The 26,545-nt window shown below is 39.2% G+C and overlaps 1 protein-coding gene across 2 annotated transcripts; it reads right to left on the bottom strand.

The window, feature by feature from the left end:
- Window positions 1-1,109: 1,109 nt before the first annotated feature.
- Window positions 1,110-26,545, bottom strand: SLC17A8 (solute carrier family 17 member 8). Of its 2 annotated transcripts, XM_069003917.1 has the most exons (12): window positions 26,348-26,545; window positions 19,876-20,128; window positions 17,181-17,299; window positions 13,768-13,882; window positions 13,212-13,299; window positions 11,258-11,344; window positions 10,193-10,332; window positions 8,528-8,677; window positions 5,826-5,958; window positions 4,996-5,106; window positions 3,495-3,622; window positions 1,110-2,865 (listed from the first exon to the last, which is right to left on the bottom strand). In XM_069003917.1, exons 1-12 carry the CDS (start codon window positions 26,488-26,490, stop codon window positions 2,527-2,529), a joined length of 1,806 nt encoding a protein of 601 aa, XP_068860018.1. In that variant the 5' UTR covers window positions 26,491-26,545; the 3' UTR covers window positions 1,110-2,526. The 2 variants fall into 2 exon arrangements, with proteins under 2 accessions (XP_068860018.1, XP_068860019.1); XM_069003918.1 differs by lacking the exons at window positions 1,110-2,865; window positions 3,495-3,622 and adding an exon at window positions 4,314-4,377.

Here is a 26,545-nt window from a genome sequence, read left to right as displayed (position 1 = left end):
TAATGGAGACAGTTAAATTTAGAAAAGAAAGAAAGGGGCTTTTTAAATGCAAAAGCTTGTCCAGATGTTTTTAAGCCATTTCTTTCAGGGTATTAAATAATGCTCAAATGTCCATTGAAGTCAAACTTCCACTGAACTAAATCAGTGCAGTCTGTTTGGGGATACAAAATGATCCTGCTAAACCGAGCTGTGGCTTGTCACTTGTGACAGCTGTGGCACATCTGCAACAGTAAAAAAATCGCAGCTACACTCACCAGAGAGGCAACTGAGCTCTCATGGGCCAGTTGGCTATTTCCCAAACTGTTGGGATGTTTGTAGCTCTTTGTCATAACAACATTTTCTTCCTTTATGTTCCTCTTAATGACAGGAAAGTTACCCTTCATCATTACTGGAAAAGTGATGCTGCTTCTAAGCAAATGTTACTGTTTCTAGAATAATACATTTTCTGATCTTCTCTTTTCTCCATCAGATTATACTTACACAGATTCTTACATTAAATCCTTTCATAATATGGTTTTCTCTATTAGACATCCTGTAGCAACTATATGAATACTACATTATTAGAGAGGAAGGAAGAAGCTGTTTGCTTTACACATAGGCAAAGCAGTGGCCCTCATTCTTTTGTAAATTGTGGTGGATGTTGCAAAATAGTTTGACAGCAGCTGGTCCTGCTATTGTGATAACTGATGAGAACATTTGACCCAAGCTCCTGCCAATTAAATCTGCAAATGCTGACTATAACCTGCAAGAAATAAGGTATTTTCTTATACCTATTATGCCTAAATATCAGTAGTGAAATAAGCAAGTCCAGTCTAAACTAAAGTTTTGAATTTAAAAAAAATATTCTTTTCTGACTTAACACAATAAAGTGACAAGATTTTTTTGGAGTAGCTGATTAATAAATTGATGTTTTATAAAGCAGGGTTGAGCTGTACCATAAAACTACCCCTTTCATTAAATTATCTGCTCATACCAATTAAAAGTCTTCACTGTAGTCAAATTAGGCATGTATCCATTCAACTCACTTTCCTTCTTATTTATATACAGTTGCAGATTGGATTTTGCTGAGTAGAAGAGAAACAAGAGACATGAACAGAGAATTAGCTAACTTCCCAATATACCTGTTTGTAGGGAAGATGAATCATCCATGGATTCAAATGAATGTACAAGTTGCTCTCATGCTATTCAATTGTGCTTCATTATAACAGCAAAATGCATCTGAGAAATGTTCAAATCTCATGTGCATCACAGTGGTTGCATATGGTACATGAGATCAATAATACTGAAACATCACAAAGCACAGCCTAGGCTAGACAAGATAGCTTTCACTTGAGTTTAATGAGGCAGTAGTCATAATGAGAGACAAATTAAATCACAGCTTACTGAAATTGAGATGATACAGCATGCTCCACTGGCTGATTCTAAAAATGGTAGAAAAAGGCTAAAGCCACTTTATACTGTCAAATATATACCAATGACAGAGGAGAATTACTTTTATACATAGGTACCCTGTTAACTCTCAAATGGTACAGTGCTTCATTCACAGCAAGAACAAGATTGAGGCATTGAAAAGTTACAGATCCAGAACTAAAGACTTTACTCCTGTAAGTTAGCTTGTTCACCTAAACGAGGACTCTTGGTGTTGAGACCAGGAACTCTATCAGTATAATACTAGAAAAATATATTCAAATTACTTCACAATGATTGAGTGAGAATTCTAATCAAAACAGGGTTAAGATTTCCTTTCATAAGGATTAATAGTATTGCATCACTAACGATGATTTTGTATTCAAAATTATTTCATGCCAGCACAAAATCTTTGGAGTGGGAGAAATTTTACAAATATCCATTTCATTGTCTTATCCATACTCTGTGGGCTGCACATATAAAGATATCTGTCAATCAATTTGTAGGAACTGTTGAAGCAATCCTGTGCCACCTCTACTATATGTTCCTCTTCCCCTTGTTGAGGGGCCATTACTAATTAATTACAGCCTATTGTCATAAATCTGCTTTTCCCTCTGCTCTGATCTTTTAGCATGAGCTTGTGGTTTGGCATGGATTAAGCAGTTCAAATGCCACCCTACAGGAATCCTTAAAAGGCAAAGCAGGGCTGCTCACTACAGACTGTGACACCACTGGAGACCCAGGGATTACACTGTGGATACACCATCTGATATCACTTGTCCTTTCTCTGTTCAAATGAGGGAACTCCTCGCTCCTACAGTCAGTTCTACAGCTTGCATCAGGCAGGAGCCCTGCCAGGGCTGGTCATCTAACTGTCACAGAAACTCTCCCAAGGTCATACAATGGCTGGGAGAGGATCTAGGATCACTTATCCCAGTTCCATTGCCGTTAGCCCTCTTACACACCATTACGAGGCAACTATCACCCCTCAAATCTAGTCATGTGGCCAGATGTTACATAATTGAATACGACAATAAATATGGATACTTGATGATTTGGGGCAGCTAGGCAGAAGGAGTCATGGGAATAGCTGCTAAACAAATCTTACAGTTTCGAGTATTAAGACAAATCTTGAAAATTTCCATTTTCATAATGGTAAGAAGTCTGTTCCTCCATGTCTTGAGTTACTTGCTTTTGCTTCCTCCATTCCCTTCTCTGTACTTCACTATTTTGATTGGTAGCACCGTATGTTTTCTTTGGACTTACAAAAGTTTCATTGTTCATCTCTGTTTCTTCGGCCAGTTCGTCCTGATCAATTATGCCACATTTCTCTTCACTGAGGTTTTCAGGGTCAGCCCATTCCTGCTTCTCCCCAGAAGCAAAGATAGCGTAGAATATCACGCCACTGTAATGCACCAGGGCTGCAATCAGAAAGACGTTCTGCCATTCCTCACGGGTCTGAAAGAATGGTGCAGGTCTCATTAAATTTCCAGTAATAAGAAATACTACTCTCTGAATTACACCATGGATTAGCATATATTGAGGAATGACCGTGATTACTGTTTGATTCCTGGTGCTGAAGACTGAACAATTTATAAGAATCATTGAAAAGACTTTTTTTATTTTTATAACTGCAGCAAATATAATAAAACTTGGGTTTCTTTGTTGGGATCTTTCCTCACAGTGAAGTTTTTCTCTTGCACATGAAATATTAATGGAGATGGAAATGTAGGGATTTCTCTAACTACATAAATATTATTGTAGATCAATGATTGCTTAGGAACCCTACCATGGGGGTATGGATGCATTGTAGGGGAGTTTCCAATTCGTATAAGCATTGCACAGTTATATGGAGATATTGCAGAGACTCAGGCTCGGGTGGTATAAAATAAAACCTCCCTGCACAGATATTTAGTTTATAATAGCTGAGAATCAGCCAAGGCAGTATTAAAAAAGTTCATGTTTAAGACAAACAGAAAGCAGCTGCAGAGACCAATGACAAAATGGAATCCCCAGGAATCTTTGAAATGAATTAACTTCTGTTGCATTACCTAATCCTTTTCCTAGAAAACATGGAGAAATATTACCTTATGTTTTGTCATTGCACCAACAATGAGTGGGCACACCATTCCCGACAGCGTCCCCACACCGTTGGAGATGCCCATCAGAATGCTGGCATAACGAGGGGCTATGTCCAAGTGATTCACATTGAATCCTACAAAAAATGAGAGACAACGGTCAGCTATACAGCACTGCACTACCAGGCCAACAGGGCTTTCTACAGCCATTCTGGCTGAAGCAGCCTGAAAAGGGTAGCAACGTTCCTATTACACCTCTGAAGATTATGTTGTACAGAAAATAAAGTTTAGTTTGGCTCTATTTAGTGTCTATACTTTCCATTTTCTCATACTGAAACAGCGCACTTGGAAAGTATTTTTAATTAAGGAAACAATGCCTCAAAGTAGTCTTCTTTTTACTTACACAGTAGAGTTTTTTCATTCATTTATTTCAGTGGTTTAAGTAGCAGTTTAACAACATGATGAAAAAATAGAATATAAACCAGTAGGAAAAATAATTACCCTTACTGTAGTGTGTCTTCTGAGTACATATTTTATTAAGAAATAAAAACAAATGCTAAATATCATCTCAGATAATTATCATTCCTTAGGTAATGAAAATTAGTCATATTAACTGTAGTTGATCACAAGAAGTGACAATGAATTCCAAGTGCATGGTAATAAAGTAAGAAGTAGACTACTGGGAAAATCCTGCAATAAAAGTTGATTGATAGAAATGGCCAGCTATGAAAGGACCTGTAACTGAGCAGCAAAACCACTTCCCATCTGCAGAATCCTGAAACATCAGTAGTTATTTTGCTGGTCAATTTTGTTCAATAGACCCATGTTCTTGGCAGTCTTCTTGGAAGATCTTCAATCTTCATAAAAAAATCTTCACAACAAAATCTTCACTCTTTGTAACAAAAGGGGTTTTTTTCAGTTATGCTGGTACTGATGGTACTACAAAGCAGCCTGAGACTACAAACGTGGGTGAGACCCATGAAAGTGTTAGAAACAACTCTTCTGGAGAAGGGCTGGATGTAGGATGCAACAGAGGGAGAGCTAACACAGAAAGCAGAAACCAGATGCTAGGGCTGGGGGCAGGATTGCAACTGATAGCCCTTGTGCAACTATTCATTGCAGAGTAATTCTCTCTCTTTCTCTCTCTCTCTCTCGATCCCTCTTTCCCTCCCTCTCTCCCTCTCTCTCTCTCTCGTTTTAGAGACACAGCTTGAACAGGATGAAAAGGTGACAGACACTGTAAAAGTATATTAGAAAATAACAGCAGAAAGCTGATGTAAACTGGAGTCAATGAAGAGCAGGTTCTTTTTAAATCTTCATGTCCCGTGTGCAACACATGTCATAGATACTGAAGTAAATTATTTCTGATATGGGAAGAAATACAGAGCGCCCCATAAGTAGCCACATTAAGAGCAAACGTAATAATAGAAATTATGACATTAAAAACAGTCAGGATAATAACATCACTTTTGTCATGAATAGTAAAAGCAGGAATAAGATTAACTCTTACCTGAAATTGCAAAGCCGCTGAAGCCTACTGCTAACACCAGAAAGGAAATAGCCACACCTTTTGTGTGAGAATAACCAACCACCAAAAGCAAAGTTGCTTCCATCCCAAAGCCTTCAAATGAAACACGTGAGAATGAGTTACATTTAAGTTATTAATGGTCATGAAAATACTAGTAAGCACTATCCAGAACAGCACCTTAAATTCAGAGAAAATTCTTTTGTATCTTTTAGCTATTCTTGAACATACTTGGGAGCTTTGTGCATTTGCAGAAATACTTGTGTATTTGTTGTTTGAGAATATACTATTTTTTTCTCCTCATTCACTGCTGTATAAATGACCCAAGCAGTTGGTGAAGTCAATTCACTGAGCAATAGAGGAAAACAAGAAGAGTGTGACTCTGTGCAAAAGGCAGAAAAAAATTACAAACACACAAACATAATAGAGAAAGGAGAAAAATGCCTTTGGTTTCTCATGGTTGTAGTGATGCCAGATATCCTTGGTAAATAGAGCAAAAGAGAGTTTTACATACAAGTGTGCAACCAACACAGCAGGACATCCCTGAGCATGAGGGCCTATTTGATCATACCACTCTATTGCCCATTCAATTATTAACCAGGCTTCTTGTCTCCTCCCTTTTTAAAAGCATGCTCATATGAGTAAGGATTTATGCCATGAGGCATCAGCTCTGCTTTTAGCACTTCAGATTAACCAGCTGTAAATGCAATCTTGAGTAAATCGTCTCTTGTTACAATTAAACATGGACTAAACTACGATGCTTGGATCAACTGCAGCAAACAATTGAATGTCCTATTTTCAGAATCCAGTAGTACCTCCACAGTTCATGACCTTCCTTACAGTGGTAGTGGTTAAGATCTTCCTGCTCCGTAAGAAGTCAGCTAATTGCCCTCCGATGGGCACAATGATCGTCATGACCATGTGAGGAACTGCCGACAAAAGGCCAACCTGCAGTTAGACAAATGAGTGCTTACTGTCATTTCCTCTTCAAGATTTAGGGGCAAGAGAACAGGAACCATAACATTTCTTCACCTCTTTTCTTCTGCATTAGACGCTTTATCTGATTAGAGCAGATGCTCAAAACTGGGTGAGGGAAGAAACATCTCTTTGTGGTCCAGGAGGAGAAACCAGAGCACAAGTGAGAATTTCACCTCAGAAATGCCATGCAATATCCCTAGTACTCATGGTTACTCTAAAGAGCTGCACTGAAGACTTTATATTAAATTCTGCCATAGACATCACAAAGGCCTGTCTGATGTGTCCTGATATTGGAGTGCTCTATCTTGGTTTTCAACTGCTTTTATATATTTTTGTTATTTATGTTCTCAAGAAGCTCCTTCCTGAATAACAGATCTATCCCTGTTACCTGCCTCTGTGAAAAGGAAGGAAGAACCTGCACATTTGCATATGGACTGAAGATCATACAGCATAAAACTTGACACTATTATATAATTATAAATTATTAAATAAGCTTATATGTAAAGAAATGGATTTATTTTTATTCTTGTGCGATTACAGCCTACAAACTGATGGTCATCTTCTTTTCATTTTCACAGAAACCCATAATCCCAGAATCCCAGAATGGCTGAGGTTGGAAGGAGCTTCCTTCTGCTCAAGCTGGATCACCTAGAGAAGGTTGCCCAGAAATGTGTCCAGACAGCTTCTGTATATCTCTGAGGATGGAGATTCCACACCATTCTGGGGAACCTGTTCTAGTACACAGTCATTCTAATAGTAAAAAAGTGTTTCCTCATGTTCAGAATGAACCTCCTGTGTTTCAGTTTGTGCCCAAGGCACCACTGAAAAGAGCCTATTTTCATCTCCTTTACACTGTCCCTTCAGATATTTGTACATATGGATGAGAACCCTGCTGAGCCTTCTCTTCTCCAGGCTAAACAGTCCCAGCTCTCTCAGCCTTTCCTCATAGGAGAAATATTTCCATTCTTTACTCACCTTCATGGCCCCTTATTGGACTCTGTCCAGTATGTCCATGTCTCTCTTTTACTGTGGAGCTCAGAACTGGACACAGTACTTGAGGTGTGCCCTCACCAGTGCTGTGTAGAGGGGAAAGATCACCTCATTTTACCTGCTGGCCTTTGCATAACACAGCCCAGGGCACCATTAGTCTTTAGTGCAAGGACACACTGCTGGCTCATGTCCAGCCTGGTGTCCAGCTGGACCCCCAGGTTCTTTTCTGCTAAGCTGCTTTCCAGATGGGCAAATCCCAACACATACCAGTGCATGGGCTTGTTCCTCCCCAGGTGCAGAACTTTACACTTTCCCTTATTTACACATTTCCTTAGGAGGCTCCTGTCAGCCCACTTCTCCAGCCTGCCAGGGTTCCTCTGTACAGCAGCACAACCCTGTAGTGTATCAGCCACTGCTCCCAGTTTTGTGTCATCTGCAAACCTGCTGAGGGTACACTCTGCTGCATCATCCAGGTCATTAATGAAGATGTCAAATAGGACCAGACTCAGTATGACCCCTGAGGTAGAGCTTTAGTGATCAGTATGTCATCTTCTAGAAGCTTTTCTCTGAAGCAGTACTTTAGTGAGAAATTTGAGTTTACTTTCTGGGGTGTGCAACCTCATTACATTGACAGTGGGTTTTACACTGGTTTTAAATTAGTGAGGTTCACAGAGATGCAACTCTAGCATTAATGAAAAGCAACTCAGAGTAAACACGTCATTTTTTTTTAATATCCCTGTTCTTCATCTCCATGCTGTACTTGGCCATTTAGAGTGCCATTGCTACCATGCCATAACCATTGCTACTCTTGCAGAACCTGGGCACACAGTGCTCCCAGAATAAATAATGATGTTCTTTGTTATCGGCCTTAGACTTGCTTGAAAATAATTACCACGTAACAAGAATGTATGGTAAAGGAAAGGGGTTTTAAAACTTTTCTGAAAAAATTATCCTGTATTCCTCATCCATGCTCCAAAGAGGGAGTGCAACAATTTGGATTTGAATGAAATGGAGGTGTCAGGGAATATAAATCTATAAAAAATTTTATCTTCATTGCTAATGAAAAGTCACAAAATTCAAGAAGAGGATAAAAATTACCTGGTTAAGTGCTAAACAGTCAACACCAAACAAAATGTGCATTTCTATTTACATACTTTGTGGCTTTTCATGGTAAGTGGTGGCTTTTAATCAACTATTTCCCAAAATAACTTCTCCATTCTTCCCTTTTTCTAATAATTTGATGCCCACATACTTTTATTTCTATTAGGTCAGAAGAAGTATGTCATCCCAAATACTGGGAATAACCTACTGTAATGGTTCCAGGTCTATCTGGTTTCTCCTCAAACAACTAAACCGTAGCACTAAGTGCCACATCCAGTTATTTCTTGAACATCTCCAGGGATGATGTTCACCTCCTCTCTGGGCAGACCATTCCAATATTTAACCACCCTTTCAGTGAAGAAATTCTTCCTGATCTTCAACCTGAACCTCCCCTGGTGCATCTCCTAGGGTGAGGTCTGAAGGTCACTACTTCATCTCAGACATTTACCTTGCTTATTGCAAATCCAAAGACTTCTTCAAAGTAAGCAGGCTGACTGATAAGGAGCAAATAGAAGGTCCAGCTTCTGCAGAAGTTTGCCACAATGATTGCATAAACTGGCATTGAAGTGAAAAATCTCTTCCAAGGCGTACTAAATTTCTAGGGGGAAAATACCACAAAATTGGGTACACAGAGGCAAAATAAAAAAACAGTATCTTTTATTATCAAGGCTGTTTGGTACATTCTTACATCAAGGATAACTCAGAATGCAAGTGAAATATATCTCTTGAATTAGTGGCAAAAAACAGGTAGAGAAATTTTTTAGAACAGTTAGGATTTTTAAGATGAATACTGCACTACTATTGCCCTGCTTACTGAAATTACATGAGGTCTTCTGGAATCCTGCTATTGGGGTAACAGCATCAGTAAAAGAATCAAAGGAAACTAGAGAAAACCTTGTGCTATTCCCTGGTATTTGACATGATGCAGTTTGAGACATTCTATTGAAAGGAGTGTGAAAAAAGGGTTGTCCAAGCTAAGAGACATGCAGGGGCACAGCAACAAGCAGCTACCTGCTTCAACCTAATTAATTTAATTCAGAAAAAAAAAAAGGGTCTGTCATACAGAATTTAATTTCTGTAACTTGCTTTTTTGGCATTTTCAATTAATATTTTTGCTCCAATGCTCCACAGAGCAGGAAACATACTTCAGAGACCTATTGATTTGTAATAGAATTCCAATCAGAAGATGAAATCTGTAGCTATGGCAGTACACATTGATATTCTCCTTTTTTTTGAAAAAAATGTTAATTGTGTTCTACAGGCCACTGTATGCCTGTGGCTGTGTGTGTACCCATGAAGGTGGTACTAGTCTCCTCTGCAGTAAAACCACCGTACTGCAAGGAAAATCCATGATCTAGAACAAGTGTGTGTGTCTCCAGCCAAGACCTGAGTGACTTCAGCCAAATTTCAGAAGCATGCCCAAAAGGACAGTCTGGTATTTTACACTCCTAGCAAGGCTGTTGCCCAAAACATGTAGAGGAAAGAACTGGAGTTACTTTGTTCCAGAATGTTCAAAATGGAAAAGAATGAACGGTTTATCAAGAAACACCTTTGTTTTTCACTACTAGCAAAAAAAGTTACCTAAGGGAACGGAGGGAAGTTTGATGGGAAAATAGGTTTTAACTCAAAGTTTCCAGGATATTCTCAGAGAGGATGAGAAGTCTTAAAGCACCTGAGCTGCTGTGAGAGTGAGCAGGGCAGAAACTCTCCTTAAGCTATTAGATTTGCAATCATCCCTAACAGGAGTTCAAAAGGCAGATGGATAATTTAACATCTGCAGTCAGATTCTTATTTAGCTAAATCCATTAATATTTTTTAGAACAAACATGACAGTTACTCAAGAGCAGGAGACCAGAATATGTGGTTCCCCCTGCCAACCCATCCCTTCCCACCCTAGCTCAGAGAAGCTCTGTAAGCCAAGAGCTTAAACAACATTATATGTTTTCCTGTGCTCATCCTGTCCAGCTGCAAGAGCCTGATTCTGTAATTTTCATGAAAGCAAAAGCCCCTAATTCCACCACTCTTATACAGCTAACAGTATCCATCCAGTCATATGCTCATCTTGTGCAAAGTGCTCACAGATGACAACAAGAAAAGCCCTTTTTTTACTTACACTTGCATTAGCAAGGCTGGCTCCTTCTCCTATACTTGTTTCTATATATATCCTTTCTTCATTGGTTATTGTTGGATGCGCAGCAGGGCTCTCATAGGCGTGAAGCAGCCAAAACACGTACCAGACAATCCCAAACATTCCTGAAGGGGCAGGAAAAGCAACTTCATTTTAAAAGCCAATAAAGCAGCACTTCAGTATCTGCAAGCCTTGAAGTTTGTTTCAAGTGCCAGTTAAACCAAACCTGCATAGAAATTATGCCCGGGGAAGTAACAGAATATGGCAACTAACTCTGTGAGTATTCTATGCCTGCTTACAAAGCATTTGAGTATTTTGTCTCTTTTATTACGTTATGCATGGGGCAACTAAAAGGCAGGGTGAAAGCTCTCTGTAGAAGCTGGGAAAGGAAAAAGCAGACAGGCCATAATGTGGTCACAATCTGCATGAAGGGACTCCACCATAAGATGGCAATGGCAAATCTTGTGGTGTGTCCTGAATATCCAGAGGCGGCAGAGAAAACCCATCTTAACTGAGCTGCTGATGTGCAAGGCTGGGTTGGAGCCACCTCTGCCACACTGTGAGGGGAAGAATGAGGCACCACAGATCAGCCACAAGGCCATACCCATGGGACCACTTTGTAAAGATGGCACTGCTTTATTAAAGACGGGCAGCACGGGGAAGATTTTTCAGGGCAGAAGTTTTTAGGTCCATTTGGCCCCCCATCAGCAGCATTTGCTGTAGCATTCGCTGTTAGCACGCACTCCCACTTGTGGGGCAGGTCTCACACAAGTGTTTGGGCTGCAGAGGAACTTTTGCAACCACATCCAATCCTGTCACTGGGTGACCATGAGCTGCAGCCTGGTCATTGCAATTTTACTACATTTTGTAACAGATGATTATGAAATAAAAACTCTTAGAATCTGCAATAAGTAGAGAATAAATTGGAGTACCCATTTGCAACCTCTTCATTCATCAAAACAACTTTGATTCATACTTGTTAGACTTGTTTTAGTAAAAACCTAGCAGTACTGATCTAGCAGCAGAGGTCCTTCATGTTAAACAACTCACCATAAATATAAAAGACTGATGACCATCCTATATACTGTACCAGCACACCTGCCAGGGGCATGGCCACCACTGCACCTGCATAAGACCCTGAAGAGAAAATAGATTAGTGAAATATGTCAGCTATGATAGGTGTGCCCAGCTTTCAGAGCAGATGATCCAGACAGGTGCTCATGAGAGCAGAACTGGAGGGATATATTCGGCTGATTTGTTATGAGCATGGAGAACGGGATGGAAGCTCCAAAGTTTTGACTGGGGTGATAGGAAGCATTGACCCCTCATGGGCCACCAGTCTCATTTTGCAGAGTTGTGCCCTGTAGGTAAACAGGATTTGCAAATCCAAGACTGATGACAAACCACCAGAGAGGCATAAGCTATATGTGTGCACTTGAGTGGGAAATCCCACCTGGCACTGTGGTGTATGAGGTGGGTTTTGGAGAAGCTGATGGCCGAAGTTTCAGAAGCCTTCATGGGGTTCAGGAATCCTGATGACTGCAGATATGTTGGGAGGCTCTTGTCATGGCCCCAGATCCATACCCATACAAATGCTGGTAGCAGAGGTGGTGTTCAAACCAACCCTGAGTCTGTGAAACCATGTTTAATTCATAGCAACACCATAAACAAACAGCTGGAATAAATAGGCAAATGTTGACATGGGGATGAAAAAGGATAAAAACATGGTCTGTGCCAAGGTTTCTGATTGGGAAATACATAACACTGGTGAAATATATTTCTAAGTGTCTTGTATAAAGAGATGAGTATTTAAGTGCAATCTAGACATTAGGTTTCAGTGCAAGACCGTGACAGTGGCTTTTCATGTGAAGAGTGTTGCCCTGAATTATTCTAGGAAATGAGATACTTGTGGTTTTGAGAGTAGTACATGTTTTGTTAATAAACATTTGTTAATGTTGTACTCATTAGTAAATACTTCTCTACAATGGTTCAGAATGATCCTTCTCCCTCATCTTCATGTAATTCATTTTTCCTATAGCAATTGAAAAGCCCTAGGCCAGAATGTAGATAGAAGAGCCAGGAACCTGCTTAACCTGCATTTTCCTAATTTTTTCATTGCTCCTATGTACCTTTCAAGTGCAAGGATCAGTGATCTGTAGCCACTAAAATGGGTGTCAAGCTGAAGGATCAATCTTTCTCTAGAGATCCCATGCTAGGAATTTCAAGGAGACAACATTGAGGGTGGGGAGAAGCTTTTCTTTGGATCTGTTCTTCTGCAGAAAGTGTAAACACCTAAATAATCACTAAAACCTGAAGTCATCTGTAGTAAAAATAAAATTCCCATAATATGAAAACATTTTCCACTTGCTTCACTCCTCCTTTTATCCTTTATCTTGTTTTTAGTGCTGTATTTTCCCCAGCCATACAACTCCACTGCTCATGGACAAAATTTTTTTCCTGTGACTTTTACATTTTCTACTGAACATTTTCTCCTCCAGACATTCATCTACAGCTGTCAGCATTGGAAAGGGACTCAGAGAAGAGAGCAAAGTACATGTCTGATCATAACTCAAAACAGAATGAAGCAGAACAGCTACTGGCAAGAAGTTACATCACCTCCACTGCAGTATATTGAGCAGCCAGCCTAAAGTACTGAAATACTTTTAAGATATTTTTAAAGTGTGTGTTTGTTTAGGAGCATCCATTGAGTATGTATAATAAATGGAATCCCTTAGGATGAAGCAATTTAATAAAACACAATATAATTTCTCTCATGGGAATCTCTAGACTCAGTTTATTATGAGAGCCATTCTAAGTGTTGGTTTAAAATGATAAAATGATGACATATTAAGCAAAAACGGACTCACAAGTTCCTAAGCATAGGGTACAAGCTGATTGTAGCAAAGGGCAGAGGGTTTGCACATCTCTTTCAAATAATGAAATTAATAAAACAAATCTAACAGGAATATGTGCTTCCATAAACCATATAAGCCCATCAACTCACCACAGAATGACGTGGTAGCCAACCTGCTTCTCTCCAGCGGCGGAGCCCACTTACTCCACATCCCGTGGCAGGCTGGGTACGTGACTCCCTGGCAGACATTTCACACATCACATGATTTGCTTTCACTGCATTACACTTGAAGTAGTTGCTGATACTATCCCTACTGCCTAGCTGTTTGTCATCATGGAATGATATAGGAAGGGTTAGGTAAGTCTGGAAGAGTTCTATTGTTTAAATATGAAGATGTCATACTAATCCGGATTATTTATTACTTGAATAGTAATATGTTCTGAGGTAAAAATACTGCTTAGTATGTCCAGTCAGTGGTACAAGAAAACTAAAATGGCTCAAACTGCAGCACTAGAAACATGAATTTTTCTTTACTTTTAAGTAAACTTAGAAATATAAATCAGTATAATTAAAAAATTATCATCTAAAAATGAGCAACAAGTAAAACCGTATATCGATCAGAAACCCTAATCAAGAGATCTTACAACTTTTACAACCAAATCTCAAAATCAAACTCTGGAAGGACCAAAATGGCGTGTGCTCCTACCTCCACCAAACCTTGAAGAATCCTTACAAACATCACACAGCCATAATGCACTCTTGCTGCAGAAGGGATGATCATGTTCAATGTAGATGTTAGAAAGATAGCTGCCCCAAATACCCTATGGAGAAAAGTAACATGAAAAGGAATACAATTATTATCTATTTTTCAGAAGTGCTTTCATGTTCCACTTCAAAATATTTAAAAACTTACTTTAAAATATTTTGTTACAGTTTTTTCTTTTTTTTTTTTTTTTAAATAAGTATTTCAATTGTTTGCATTTCAGTCTCTGAAAACTTATTCACAGGAAATATATGTGACTTCATTTTTGTGTCTGGTCTTACTATTCACAGTAGGATTAATGATTGTGTTACAGCATGAAAAATTTACAGTCAGAGAACAACACTGTTTCATCTAAATTCTCTACACCTATTGACAGAAGCAACAGCCCATGCCTAGACAGCTCATTATCTGAGTGACAAGAAAGCACTAAACAGAGGAGCACAAAAGCAAAGAAGCTGAGTCCGCTGGCAGAGAGAAGTGACAAAGGAACTGATTTATATAGAGAACAGTCTGAAAATATGAACTAGAATACAAAGCCCACAGTCATATCTTGACATTTAGGAGACTGCTTTCAAAGCCAAGTAAACATTTAACTGAGAAATAAGTGTTACTTATCTCTCTGTTGTGATCCCTGAAGAGAAGACTTTCACCTTTTTCTTTCTTACCACTAATAGAAATATCAGGTCTGTTATCATAACACTATTGACTCAGGGAGCTACAGCAAACCATGTGAATTAGTAAGCATGTGAAAGAAGAAACTGTAACAAACAGAACATGTTTAATTATCCAAACAGCTGTCTCTAAAGACTGAGTTTCCAATCTCTGCTACTTCTTTTAATGCCAACTCTTAATATGCCTAGGTTGTAAATTCATGATTTATACTGAATTAGAACCAGTCACTCTTCTGCTACTATTTAAAGGGTTGAGTATTGTTTCCACAGAGGCAGCAGCTTTTCATCAGTTCCCTGTCATTTATTCCAAAGAAGTTGGTTTCCATCTTGAGAGAAATATTCCAGTTTTTTTCAATTCATTCACATATTCTTCTGTCCTCTCTACCACCATCCCTGGGCAGCTGCCACTTTGGGATCAAAACAGACTCCAGCTACAGACTCCTCTGCCCAGCAGAGTGCTCTTACTGAAAACTGATATCAAGAGGTGCCTCATGTTTCATGTATCCACCAAACAATGCTGAAATCACATTCAGATGCATGTTTGAGGGTAAGCAGCAAGTTAAAGGGATGGTGTCATTAAATGGTTCATGAACTTTTTGGTGGAATGGAGATCTACATCAATTTGGATAAATATATAGAGTAAATTACATAGTGTTAGAGGGTTTTGATGCAAACCATAAAGTACTCGATATTTTCAGCCATTATGAGATCCATTTGAATCCCACATTGTTACGGATAATTATGTGCATTAGAGAAATACCTGGGGTAGATCATCCAAAAATATGTTCAAGGTTGCACAATTTAAACAGGTGGCAAAAGGGTCTTTGCCTAAATCTGTAAGGTCAGTAATAGGACAGAATCTCATTTCCAGAGTGCAGCTGGGACAAAAGAAAGTTTTTGTCTTTCTAGGGCTGGTGGGTGCATTGGCTACAGAACCCCTGGTTTCCTGCCCTGTGTTTTAGCAAATAACCCCTCTGAAACTGAAACTTGGCACCACTGGTGAACCTACCTAAGCAGAAACTGGTTGGGTAAACAAGGAATAAAGGAAAAATATGGACTCAGTGAATCCTATTACTGCAAATAGAAATTCTGTTTGAGCTCAGCTATTTTTTGTTCCTCAGCAAATTCTCCTCCTAAACCCAGTTATGATGGTCAAATCCATAATGTGATGTTGTGGCATTAGATTGAGTTAGAAACTCTCACAGGGATAAATACAGAGCTTTCTGTGCTTGTGCACAGCCTGTACTTAAGGAAGCACTCTGCTGACAGAATACATCAAGTTACAGTATAAACAAGGTTGATTTTACTGTTCACAAGTAAATTAAGGAAACAAAAGCCAAACTAATAATATGCTGAATTATTCAGCCAACAGTGTGCACATCTGTGTTTTGGAGCCCTTCTGCTGCAAAAGCTGTTGGCAAGACTAGAAAGGCTGGAGAAGAGATTAAGCTTAGCTAATTTGATTTGTCTTACTCAGCAGGTGGAAAAATATTCTGCCTAGGCACTGCTACGTGGTAGAGAAATGAATAATTAAGGATGCTAACAGTGCTGAAGAAGCAGTGAACACTGAACTCTGAGTAACTTTTGGTTATGCACAGGAGAGAGTTGGGACTGAAAAATCTGAGCAATTCTGTGGGATGACTCTGCTCCGGAGCAATTTCCACAAGGGGATAGGGGTGGGAAGAACATTCAGGCAGTCTTGTAACCCCTATAGCTTTTTGAGAATGCAGAAAATAAAGTACTTTGATTTGGCCAAAGTTCAATATATAGCTGGTCTTAAAGACCTTTTCCAATTCTGACAGAATTTGTAGATAAGTCACATCTTGTTTGCAGAGAATGAAAGAATGAAGTTAGTACCAGCCATCTGGGTTTTTTTTAGCTGAAGATCCCAAATACCCTTAATGTGCACATCTCATGAAATCATTCACAACTAGCTGTCTTCAGACAACCTCCCTCTCTCTTGTGATCATGTTCAAAGTTCTGAAGACCTTTTGAAGTAAAGTACAAAGCCAAAGTTAACATTGACGAAGTTAGCTACTTTTCTTATTCACATTTTCAGAAGCAGTTCAATTAAAAAAAAAAAAAATCGGCTGGTAAACCCATTGGTCATAAAAAAATCTGTACAGATTCTCAGAGTTCACCAAGCAGAAATCAGGAGGACCTAGTAGAAGTTCTATGCAATCTTAATTGCAGTCAGTACTGTATCCAGCCATGGCAAGGATATTTGTGTGCATGAGGATGGATTTGTGACTTCAGAACATAAATATTTCTGTAATTTCTTTATGCTCAGCTTCAGTTCACAGGGAATTTTTAAAGGAGAAAGGTCAAACTCTGATGGAAAACTGGTGTTGAGCTAAAAAGCATTAAGACAACTTCTTAAAGACAAATGCTTCAACCATGGTTGGAAGCATTAGGTGTGATTTTCCTAGAACTCTCAGAAAACATTATTGTTTAGAGAAGAAATGTGTAAATATTTGAGATGAATAAGTTAAATTGAGAGTCAGCAATAGACCCATAATGGAAACCTTGTCCCAGTTTTTGATTACAGACATAAATACTGAATGTTCAGTTTCAGATGTGCATTTCTGAAACACTTTAATTCACTATTTTAGTAATCATCATTTACACAGTGTAAAACAGTTGTCAGGCTCTAAAGCTTAATTCTTTTAGTTACTGTTTTCTTACCTGTTAGCAGCCAATTTGTTTGAGATGAACCCTCCTGGAATTTGTGTCACAATGTAACCCCAGAAAAAAGAGCCATGAATGAGTCCTACAGTCTCTGGATCCCAGTTGAATTGGGCTGTCTGTAAAGGAAATGGGACACGTGCTGCCAGTGAAGCATACTCATTGAAGGTAACTATTGCTTAGAAGTCACACAGAAGTCACCCCATGCTCCAAATCAAGCCTCTTTACACTGGCTGCTCAAGGTTGCTGAGCTTGAAAGCCCCCAGCTAAGGCAAAAGGATGTTCAATTCCCATGTGAGATTACTGCTTTTGCTCTTAGCTGTCAGTCGAGTGCAGGGGGAAAGGTTTCAGCCATAAAGTAGCTAATGCTGGGCCTTCAACTTTGCCACTTGCCACTGCTTCCCCCTGGGCTCCTTAATCTTGAAGCCTTTGTTTTCAAGACTGCTCAGAGTTAAAAGAAGGACCTGATGCCTTTCAATGGACATATCCATTCTCCCAAGATTATCAAGGTTGCTTAAATCCTTTGGGTTGATTCGCTTCCTGGTCAGATTTATTCATGGTTCTCCCTGTCAGGGCCAAACTCTGACCATCTACTGTCAGCAGTAAATGGCATGGGAGCAGAAAAGAGTTGGAGGCAAGGAGAATATTTGAAGACAAAGCAATCTGAAAATGAAACTAGGTAACACTAGCCACTGATTAGTGTATCTTTTATCAGAAGTGATGCCAGTTGTAGGGCTGGATTTGGAGACATAAGGACAGCCACAGGCTGGTCATAGGTGGTTCCTAGTCAAAAATCCCTGCAGCCAAGAGAAATGCTTTTGCAATGTACTTCATCTATGAATACCATGCAGTTTCAGTGTTCCCAAATTTCTTCCTGAACAAGGACTTTTCTATTTTCTGATGACATTTTTTTACATACATTGCTGAGAAGATGGATAGCCAAAGCCCAGGGCAAAACATAGAGAAAATAAAGCAAAGAGAGGGAGATCCAAGGTGCCTTCCTGCCCTCCATTCTGGGCCTGAATCAGTATACACACTATTGAAAGGTCAGTGTTAACTTTTTCTCCATGAGCCCTCAGCTCTGAAGAATGCATTTGGAGCAATAAGAAACCACAATGCTGTGCTTTATGATTGTTTTCATGCTAATCACATGTCTGGGAAAGGCAGCTAAGCATTCTGTGAGGAAGCAGCACAGATGTCTTTTAAACTCAGAATTAAAACTGTCACTAAAATACCACAGAGAATTGGCAACTATAGTGATAAGCCTTAACATCTCTTTTTTCAATATTACTTTCTGCCTGTAAAAAGAACAGTTTTCCCACTACATCTTTTGCTCACAAAGAAGCAAACTGAAAAACAGCTTATTGTTTGACCTGCAGGGAGATGGCATTAATTAACCAGACATGTTTACAAAGGGCTAAAGGGTTTCCCTCCCCATAAATATGAATTTTGATGTGTCCCACTTTCTTGTGTTGAAACGCTTCTGTTTAAACATCTAATTTTCTACTAGCATTTTCCAGCTGAGTTTCTAGGTAATGTTAATTTCTAAAGGCAGAAACACCATGAGATATGGAAAAAGTTCCTGATTCAGGAGGTTCTCATGCCCAAACCCCATGAGTTTAGATTTGTGGAAGGAATTTATTCCCATTTCCTGAAATTACCTTTTCTGAGCTTCCCAACCTATGCAGGCACATAGTTTGTCTTGCTTAAGTACAGAACCTGGAAGTCCCAGCAGGACCACAGGGAGAGGGGATTGGACTGAATAAATATAAATTCAGCAGGAAGTCTAAGCATGGCTCCTATGATTATGAGTCATGGAGACTGGCATACTTTTAACATTGGAAATTTATAATAGACATTTTCTGCACTCTCTAACAAAAGTTAAGATATCTAGGAGAAAAGCTGATGAATAATTGCACAGCATTTCACTCAAGAGTAAAGATTCCTGTGAATTTTTTAGGACAAAAACATTCAAAAGATATCCAAAAATAAGTCAACAAGTAGAGCAAATGTAGAGATTCAAGTTCATAAAATCCATAAAGGGACACTCGACATAACAGCTAAATACAGAGGCAGGATGGGCAATGCTGAGGTATGGATTGAACCTGCTTGGGTGCATTGATAAAGCTGTGTAGGATCTTCTGTGGACCACATGCCATCTACTGCAAATTTGAAGATAGCTTGGCAACTGCTCTTAATAGCTCCAGACAACAATCCACATTGTCAAAAACCTGATGCCTTATTGCTAGTGACTGTTTTAAAATCTTGAAAACTATCCACTGATATGTATAGAGTGGCTGCAGTCCTACACAAAATAATTGATGATTCCTTCTGTAGAGTAATCAGAGCACATTTCCCTGAGAGATAGTAAAAAGCAAGAGCTTCTGCCACCACAGCAAAATCTGTCTACAACTGACAGATCAGGGACCTGGTAGACATGCAAACTAATTCAGTTCTCATTTCTGGTACTTACATCCTCTCTATGACAGTGCAAATCCTCAGATCTTACAGATTTTTAATATGACTTCATCACATAAATAGGAACTAAGTGCCTGCACATCTATGTGCATCAAGACTGGTGTGTCTCCCTCCTCCAGTTTTTTAATCTACGTATACACAGGACTTTGCTGTGTGGTGCTTGGGTGATTTTGCAACAGGATCTGCTCAGAAGAGTGAAAGGAAGCTGTTTTTTTACCTGCAGCTCTGGCTTTCCATTGATATAGACAGTGTTATTGTTGACCATTTCCACGATGGCCACGCCCAGGTTGCACCTGATGCCGAAGGAGATGCAGAAGCCCAGGCCGCTCATGATGGCGATGATGTAGCGCTTGGGCAGGCCGCAGCAGTAGCACTCGCACAGCACCGGCCGGCGGCTGCTCGCCAGCACGGGCTGCCCCTCTGCTGTCAGCTCAAGGGGCTCCTCCTCCACGTTGGTGCCATCAATCTTCCTAAAAGGATGAAGAAAGAAGAACTGAAGATACCCTCTTGTCTCAGTAAAATTTGCTGAAACATGGATGGACAGTTCCGTGCTCCGGTCACCTGCTAACTCCTGGTGTGAGGCGCTTGTGTCCTGGTAGTGAGGTGAGTTAATGATGGGCAGGCTATGAAAGGTTAGCAGAGGCTATACTTTTTCCTGAATGACTTCTTGAAATTTGCACATCTGAGCCATCTAGCCAGACAGCCAGCTGCAAAAATGTTCACAGGCTGTTCATGAGCATAATTATGAGACCTAACTGGAGGTCTGTTGTGATAAATTCCATTGATTCTTAGGAAAATTTACACATGGTTAAATTAACCATAATTTCTAACTAGATCTACTAAGCAGAGCTGCCAGTAGGTTTCAAGAAGAGGGCAAATACAACACAAAGCATGGTTTCACTCAGCCCCAAAATTGTTTTCTCCTGTGAGACAAAAATCAGGGCTGTATTGCAGAGGAAAAACGTCTCTGGCATCAGAGCCCCTACTAAAGACATAAAAGAGACAGGCCCAGACTTTCTTTACCAGGGGCATTTGAAGTCATGTGTTCATTGCCTCTTTGAAATATGCTGTGACTGCAAGGACTTCATTTGCTCCAAAGCAAACCCCTGCAAATCCTACTGTGGAACGTGTTGCCCTTTGTGTAAAATACTTAGTATGAAATGAGATCTGAAGGCAGACAGGGACTTTCTGGGCAGTTGATTCACAATTCCTCCGCAGCGGAGGCCGAAGGGCTTTGCCTGGGATCAAATTTGGTGTGGCAACTGCAGTGCAGTTGGGAAGAACTGGGAGGGAAGATGCCACAGATGGGACTTGAATAGGAGCAAATGGCACCCAGTCATATCAGCCTGTGAGAAGTTGCCCATCAGCTACCACCAACTAACACAGGAGTGCAGCTCCTCAGGCTTTGCATATCCAGCCTTTCCTTTTCCTACAGGCAATCTAGCTGAGAGATTCATATTAAACAAAATGGCACTTCCCTGCAATCTGGAATTGCATGACAGTGCAATTAAAAATTAATTTGGCCTCTCAATCTGATTAACATCATGCTGCAGGACCAGGCAAATTCTCTGGTAGAAAAGGTGAGGTAAGAAAGAACTAGACACACCCACCAGACCAGAGCTAGATAATTCCTTTCCAAACATCACCTTTCCATGCCTTTTTTTAAAATGCAGAGTATGGTTTTTCTGACATGCTGAAACACTTAAGGACATGGCTAGCTGTGAGTACATGGTTAGCCCACTGAACACCATCCATGAGCTTAAGGTTAAGCCTTTACTAAGAGAGGCCCTAATCAGCAGCCTTTCAGTTTTGGCATCACTCTGAAGCAGTGAGCTCAGGATCCAGGTTTTTTTGTGTCTGCAATGGAGTTAGATGGAGTACTGTGAAAATCTAAAGGAAGCCCAGCTTGCCATGCTTGATGAAATTATTTCATTCACTCTTTTCTGATGAGGAATAAATTATTTCCTTCTTTCACACATCTAGTTGAGTGTACTTAAGATCTGATGCACTTCAGTTTTCTGTATGAAAATCTACTGTAAATGCTGACAGAGCATACATGGATGGGCTACATCTGACTGGGTTGGGTTTTTTGGGACAGTGTTGGTTTAATCACAACTTTCTCCAGTTGCTATAAGTCTAATGTACTACCCATAATCTAACAGACAGTACTCTACACTAGAGAGTTTGCAGATATAGGTGGTAAGTATGGCTTCTCGTGCACTTAAATATATCTTTCCAAGATAAAGTTCCACTTAAAAATCTCATCATTTTTAGGCTTTAGAGAGAACCAGTGCATCATTTACTATATTTCTCCTTTTAACATCACTACATAAACCCATTATTTCACCCATAGTCTTAGCAAAAAGAAAATAAGCATGCTAAAGTCCATCAGCTCACATTTTCAAGAAACACTAGAATCACAGTGTTTTGGGCCAGAAGGGAACTCCGGGGATTATTTTATTTAATTCCTTTCTCAAAGCTGTGCTCACTGCTAAATTAGATCCTCAGCTCATTGTCAGACTGGAGCAAAGACTTTCCATTAAAGCAAGGTAACACAGAGAACGTGATCTCACTGTGGTGTTTATTGGGGGTGATTGAGACCTTATGATTCACCTGCAGGGAAACAGCATTTGTTAGTGAAATGGGAGCACAGAGACTAATTCAGTCAGGCACTTTAAAAAGAAGACAGATATATTCTATGCATGTATATTCCATTCTGTGTCTTAATAGAGGCAGGTGGAAACAGAATGAGATATCAAAAATAAAGACCTCAGGAATTGAAAAAGCAATTCAATAATTCTTTTTTAGAACTGTTGTCAGTTATTAACAAGCGTTATTAATAAGCCAAAAGAAATAATTTGTTTTCTTCTAACATAATCTAAAATATCAATGAAATTACATCAATTAACAATTTTTCAAATTTTTTTGTACATTTCCCAGGCTCTATTTATAAGAGAAATGTTAGACTTTAGTGGGTGCATTTTTTTGGGCAGCTGGCAAAGATTAGACCCTTCATGCCAAAACATCTGGATGTTTTCAGCTGGCTGTCAATTCCGATAGGCATGAAAACATCCTTCTGCTCCAAATTCAGTGGACTAGGACTAGAACTACGGACCAACATTGTATGTGCAGAGAAATTAATTATTCTGCTATTGCATTTCACTAAGTAAAAGAAGCAAGTTGAGGACTGATCCATGACCCCAAATCCACACAGTTTATTTCCTATCCCCAGAGATTAATGTTAATGCCTCTATACAAGGTTTGTCTTGGAGCAAACTATTTTTCAGTAGCAGTCCAAAACCACAGGTATTAGAGCAGTTCAGACATTCACAGAGCCAGTGTCTGCCCTGGCTTTTTGGTTTTATTTTATATAAATACATAATGAAGATATGGCCACTCCATGAAATGATGAGAAATTTATCTTCCAATTGATCCATACATTTTGGTACTGTTAGTGAAAATTTTTATTAGTTGTAGACCAATGACTTGGAAGAAAACTACTTCAGGGTCAGTGCTCTCCTCATTATCTGCCCCATGCAGGAGATGCAGGAGTGCCTTTTCCTGCACAGGAAATGTTCGGTCCTTAGATGAGTTTTTCCTTTTTTCAGCAAATGCACAACACTTGGCAAGTAAGAAGAGCTAAGTTACTTGAAGGTATCTGCATCCAGATTCTGTGCCCAAATGTCATAATAAATGTATGCAAAATTTCTCTTTTTTATTGAATGCCTACTCCAGCATATACAGAATTTTGAAAGAATTAAAGAAATTTTAAAAATTCCTATCAGTAATAAATAAAATCCCTAGAGCACATATACATTCAGCACTCTGCATTTTAAGGGGGTTTTATCAGAGGAATTAGTTCCTTCTTAAAATGATAAATTAGGTGTACTAGAATTTAATTTCATTTGTTTAAGAACTCATCGATTCTACAGTAACAGGCAAATGTTAATATTTGTCATGTGTTAAAACACATTCTAGAATGGATTTCACCAGATGTTGCAGTCTTTCACAGGCAGCTGGAGCACAAGCATATATAATGTTCATACCCCACACCTACAAATCCAGTAATTACATTGATACCTGCGTAACTTCAGAAACCTATACACTGATTATCAAAAAACATCATTAATCCAAGAGCAGATACAATCTCCTGAGATCCTATTTACTCTTCAGGGATTTGTCCAGGTGATAATTTTCCACACTAAATCCTGTGTTTGATGCACTGGTACCAAATCCCAGTACAGACATGCAAACTTTCTTAGGTTACTCAGGGCATGGGACCTCTCTTGCTGGTTTCTGCATGGTATTTACATGAAGCCCCCGGCAAGTCTCAGACGCCAAGGGCATGCGTGTCCCAGGTGCTGCACATCTTCTAAGATCTCACAAATTAAACAGCTGCCAACAACCTAAAGAAAGGATGGCTCTTGGGTCTCCCAGTTCAATCCCCCCTGCCTCCCTTCCAGGATCCAGACACCCTGAAGTCACCTCCTGTGAGCAGACTCTTTATTTTGCAGCACCCACCAAATAAGCACATCTGTGAGGAGGCAGTAAAATGCCTTATGCTGCTTGTGCTTTAGCACTTGAGCTGGACTGTGGACAATTGCTATGGACCAGCTGCTCTTGCCAGGCATCAGCTTCTGGGTCAGCTCTGTTGTTTGCAAGACAGAGGATATGTGGCAGGAAGGCATAGACCAGTCACATTTACCAAAGCTAAAGAGTATTTTTCTACCCACTTTGTCAGTTTTGACATCAACACATCACAGTCAGTGAAATCGCACTTGGAGCCCTAATCAAGGATGTGCATTAATACAATTCATCATCAACCAAATGCTAGAAGATAAACCAGATTCTTTGCTGATTTACACCACATTAAAACCAATTGGACTGGATGAAGAGCAAAGTCAAGGTAGCAGCTGGTATATAGGTACATGTACGATCATGTAAAAACACAAGCGTATGCTCTTATTTGTAGACTAAGCTGTAGAGAATGAAGTTCAAATTAAAAACACGCATGTTTCATTCATTTATGGAAACTTTCAAATATGACTGCATATTTCCTACAAGACTTCTCAAGTTGCAGCAATTCTTACTTAGATCTGACTGCAGACATACTAAAAAGATTTTATAGTTTGGATTATTTCCTCTGCTGATTGGTACATCTAAGGAAGGCTCTGAGATACTTACATTTAAAACAAAAAATAATTAAGTTCAGCAAACTTTCTTGTATCTCAAGTGATATTTGGGTTAATTTGATTCAGGAGCAGTGTTGCTGAAGTTGGTTGCCTGTACTATCAACTGTGTAGGAACCAGCATGACATCTTTGATACATGGCTACAAGAGGAGAGCAATCTGAATAATGTAAAGTGAGCCCAGTGTACTGCCACATCACGTATTCACTAGATACAAACCTTACATGGATTTGGTCAAATTGGCCAGCAGAGCCCACAGCAAAGAGAATCTGTCATTGAATAAATGATTTAAATCAATGTTCTAGAAGATAAACAGATTCCCTTGAATTGCTGTAGAGTATTGTAAAAGTAAAAACAGCAAAACATCAGGCTTCATCGGTAACACTGTAAATTAAAGAAAGTTAAGTTGAAACTGCATAGAGCACAGATACTCTGTTCACGTGATACAGAAATAGAGTAACTGCAATCTATCAGTGTTTGTTATGAATCTTCCAGAAATGTATATACTGTAGTATGATATGTGTACATTCTTACACATTTTCTCATGATCAAAGGCTTCTTTAGATACAGCAAGAACTATTTCTTTACTCAAAATAGCATTCCCAATAGAAGGCAAAGGGATGTACATGAAAGCGAGTACAATTCATTCACTAGAAACACCTTCAGTTAAAATGTTGGCCTGATACACACAAAGATTTAAAACACAACATCAACATCAAGCATGGAAGGAATGTCACTAACCCCTCTGGCTCTCATCTATTGATTACACAAATAAGTGTTGTCAGTAGCCATTACTAGCAGAGATATTCCTCTATTTAAATCACAAATATCTTTCCCTTTATGAAACTGGTCATTTGTTACATCAGATTTTAATTTCTCTAAAAGTAAAAATCTTCCATTTCTTGGTTCATAAAATTGTCAGGTTAAGATGAAAATCTTTAATCTTTTTTTCTGCTTTTGCTAGCAAACAGCTGCTTCTCTTTATTCTCTCTCTAATTTGCTAGTCTCAGTAAACACACACATACACATCTCTATTTAATACATTTTCTCTTACTAATTTGGAACAAGTTTTTTAAAACCCCAAACCTGTAATTTAGGAACATTAAATCTAATTTCAAGAGTGGCATCATTGGGAGTGTTAATTCCCATTAAATTATTACTTTTTCTCATGCAAACTAAACCACAGAATTATTCATATTTAATTATTTAATTTTTTTTATTAAACAGTTTTTCAAACTCTTTTTAATATTAGAACATTATTTCATAATTTATTGTCACCTTTTTTGTTTAATATAAATATTCTATGATCTACAGTCCTATACTGTTGTAACTGCTCCTTTTACATCTTCTGTCTTACAGCAAGGTGTCTCACTCCCTGAACTCGGATATTAATTCTGCAACTCTATATTCTGTTCTATGTTTATACATTTTTTCTATTCTGCATTTCTCTTAATAAATTGAATCAATGGACCTGTCTGGGAATTTTCTGTTGGGTTTTACCTTCTCAGATTCCCCAGCGAGTCACTAATGGTGTTCTTCACCTCTTCCTTTCCTGGGTTAAAAAATCTTTCTTTCAGTGAACCGAGCCCTTTGAAAGGCATTTTGGCTTTCTTCTTCAATAAATCCCTTATGTTAACAAGCATTCACTTCTGCTGTCATATTTCCCAATGCCAGAGTCGGGAGCCTCCACCAGTCCCC

Source organism: Aphelocoma coerulescens, chromosome 1A, assembly GCF_041296385.1.
Source record: "Aphelocoma coerulescens isolate FSJ_1873_10779 chromosome 1A, UR_Acoe_1.0, whole genome shotgun sequence".
Lineage (NCBI taxonomy): Eukaryota > Metazoa > Chordata > Aves > Passeriformes > Corvidae > Aphelocoma > Aphelocoma coerulescens.
Note: the sequence above shows the minus strand (reverse complement) of the source record. Positions and strands in the feature narration are given on the sequence as shown.

Excerpts from the sequence above, each read along its gene's own strand:
- SLC17A8 (XM_069003917.1), bottom strand. The coding sequence starts at position 26,490 with ATGCTTGTTAACATAAGGGATTTATTGAAGAAGAAAGCCAAAATGCCT. Across the intron at positions 13,883-17,180 it reads AACAAATTGGCTGCTAACAG|GGTATTTGGGGCAGCTATCT; the intron begins GTAAGAAAACAG and ends TTTTCTCCATAG. Across the intron at positions 3,623-4,995 it reads CAGCGGCTTTGCAATTTCAG|GATTCAATGTGAATCACTTG; the intron begins GTAAGAGTTAAT and ends CATTTTTTGTAG.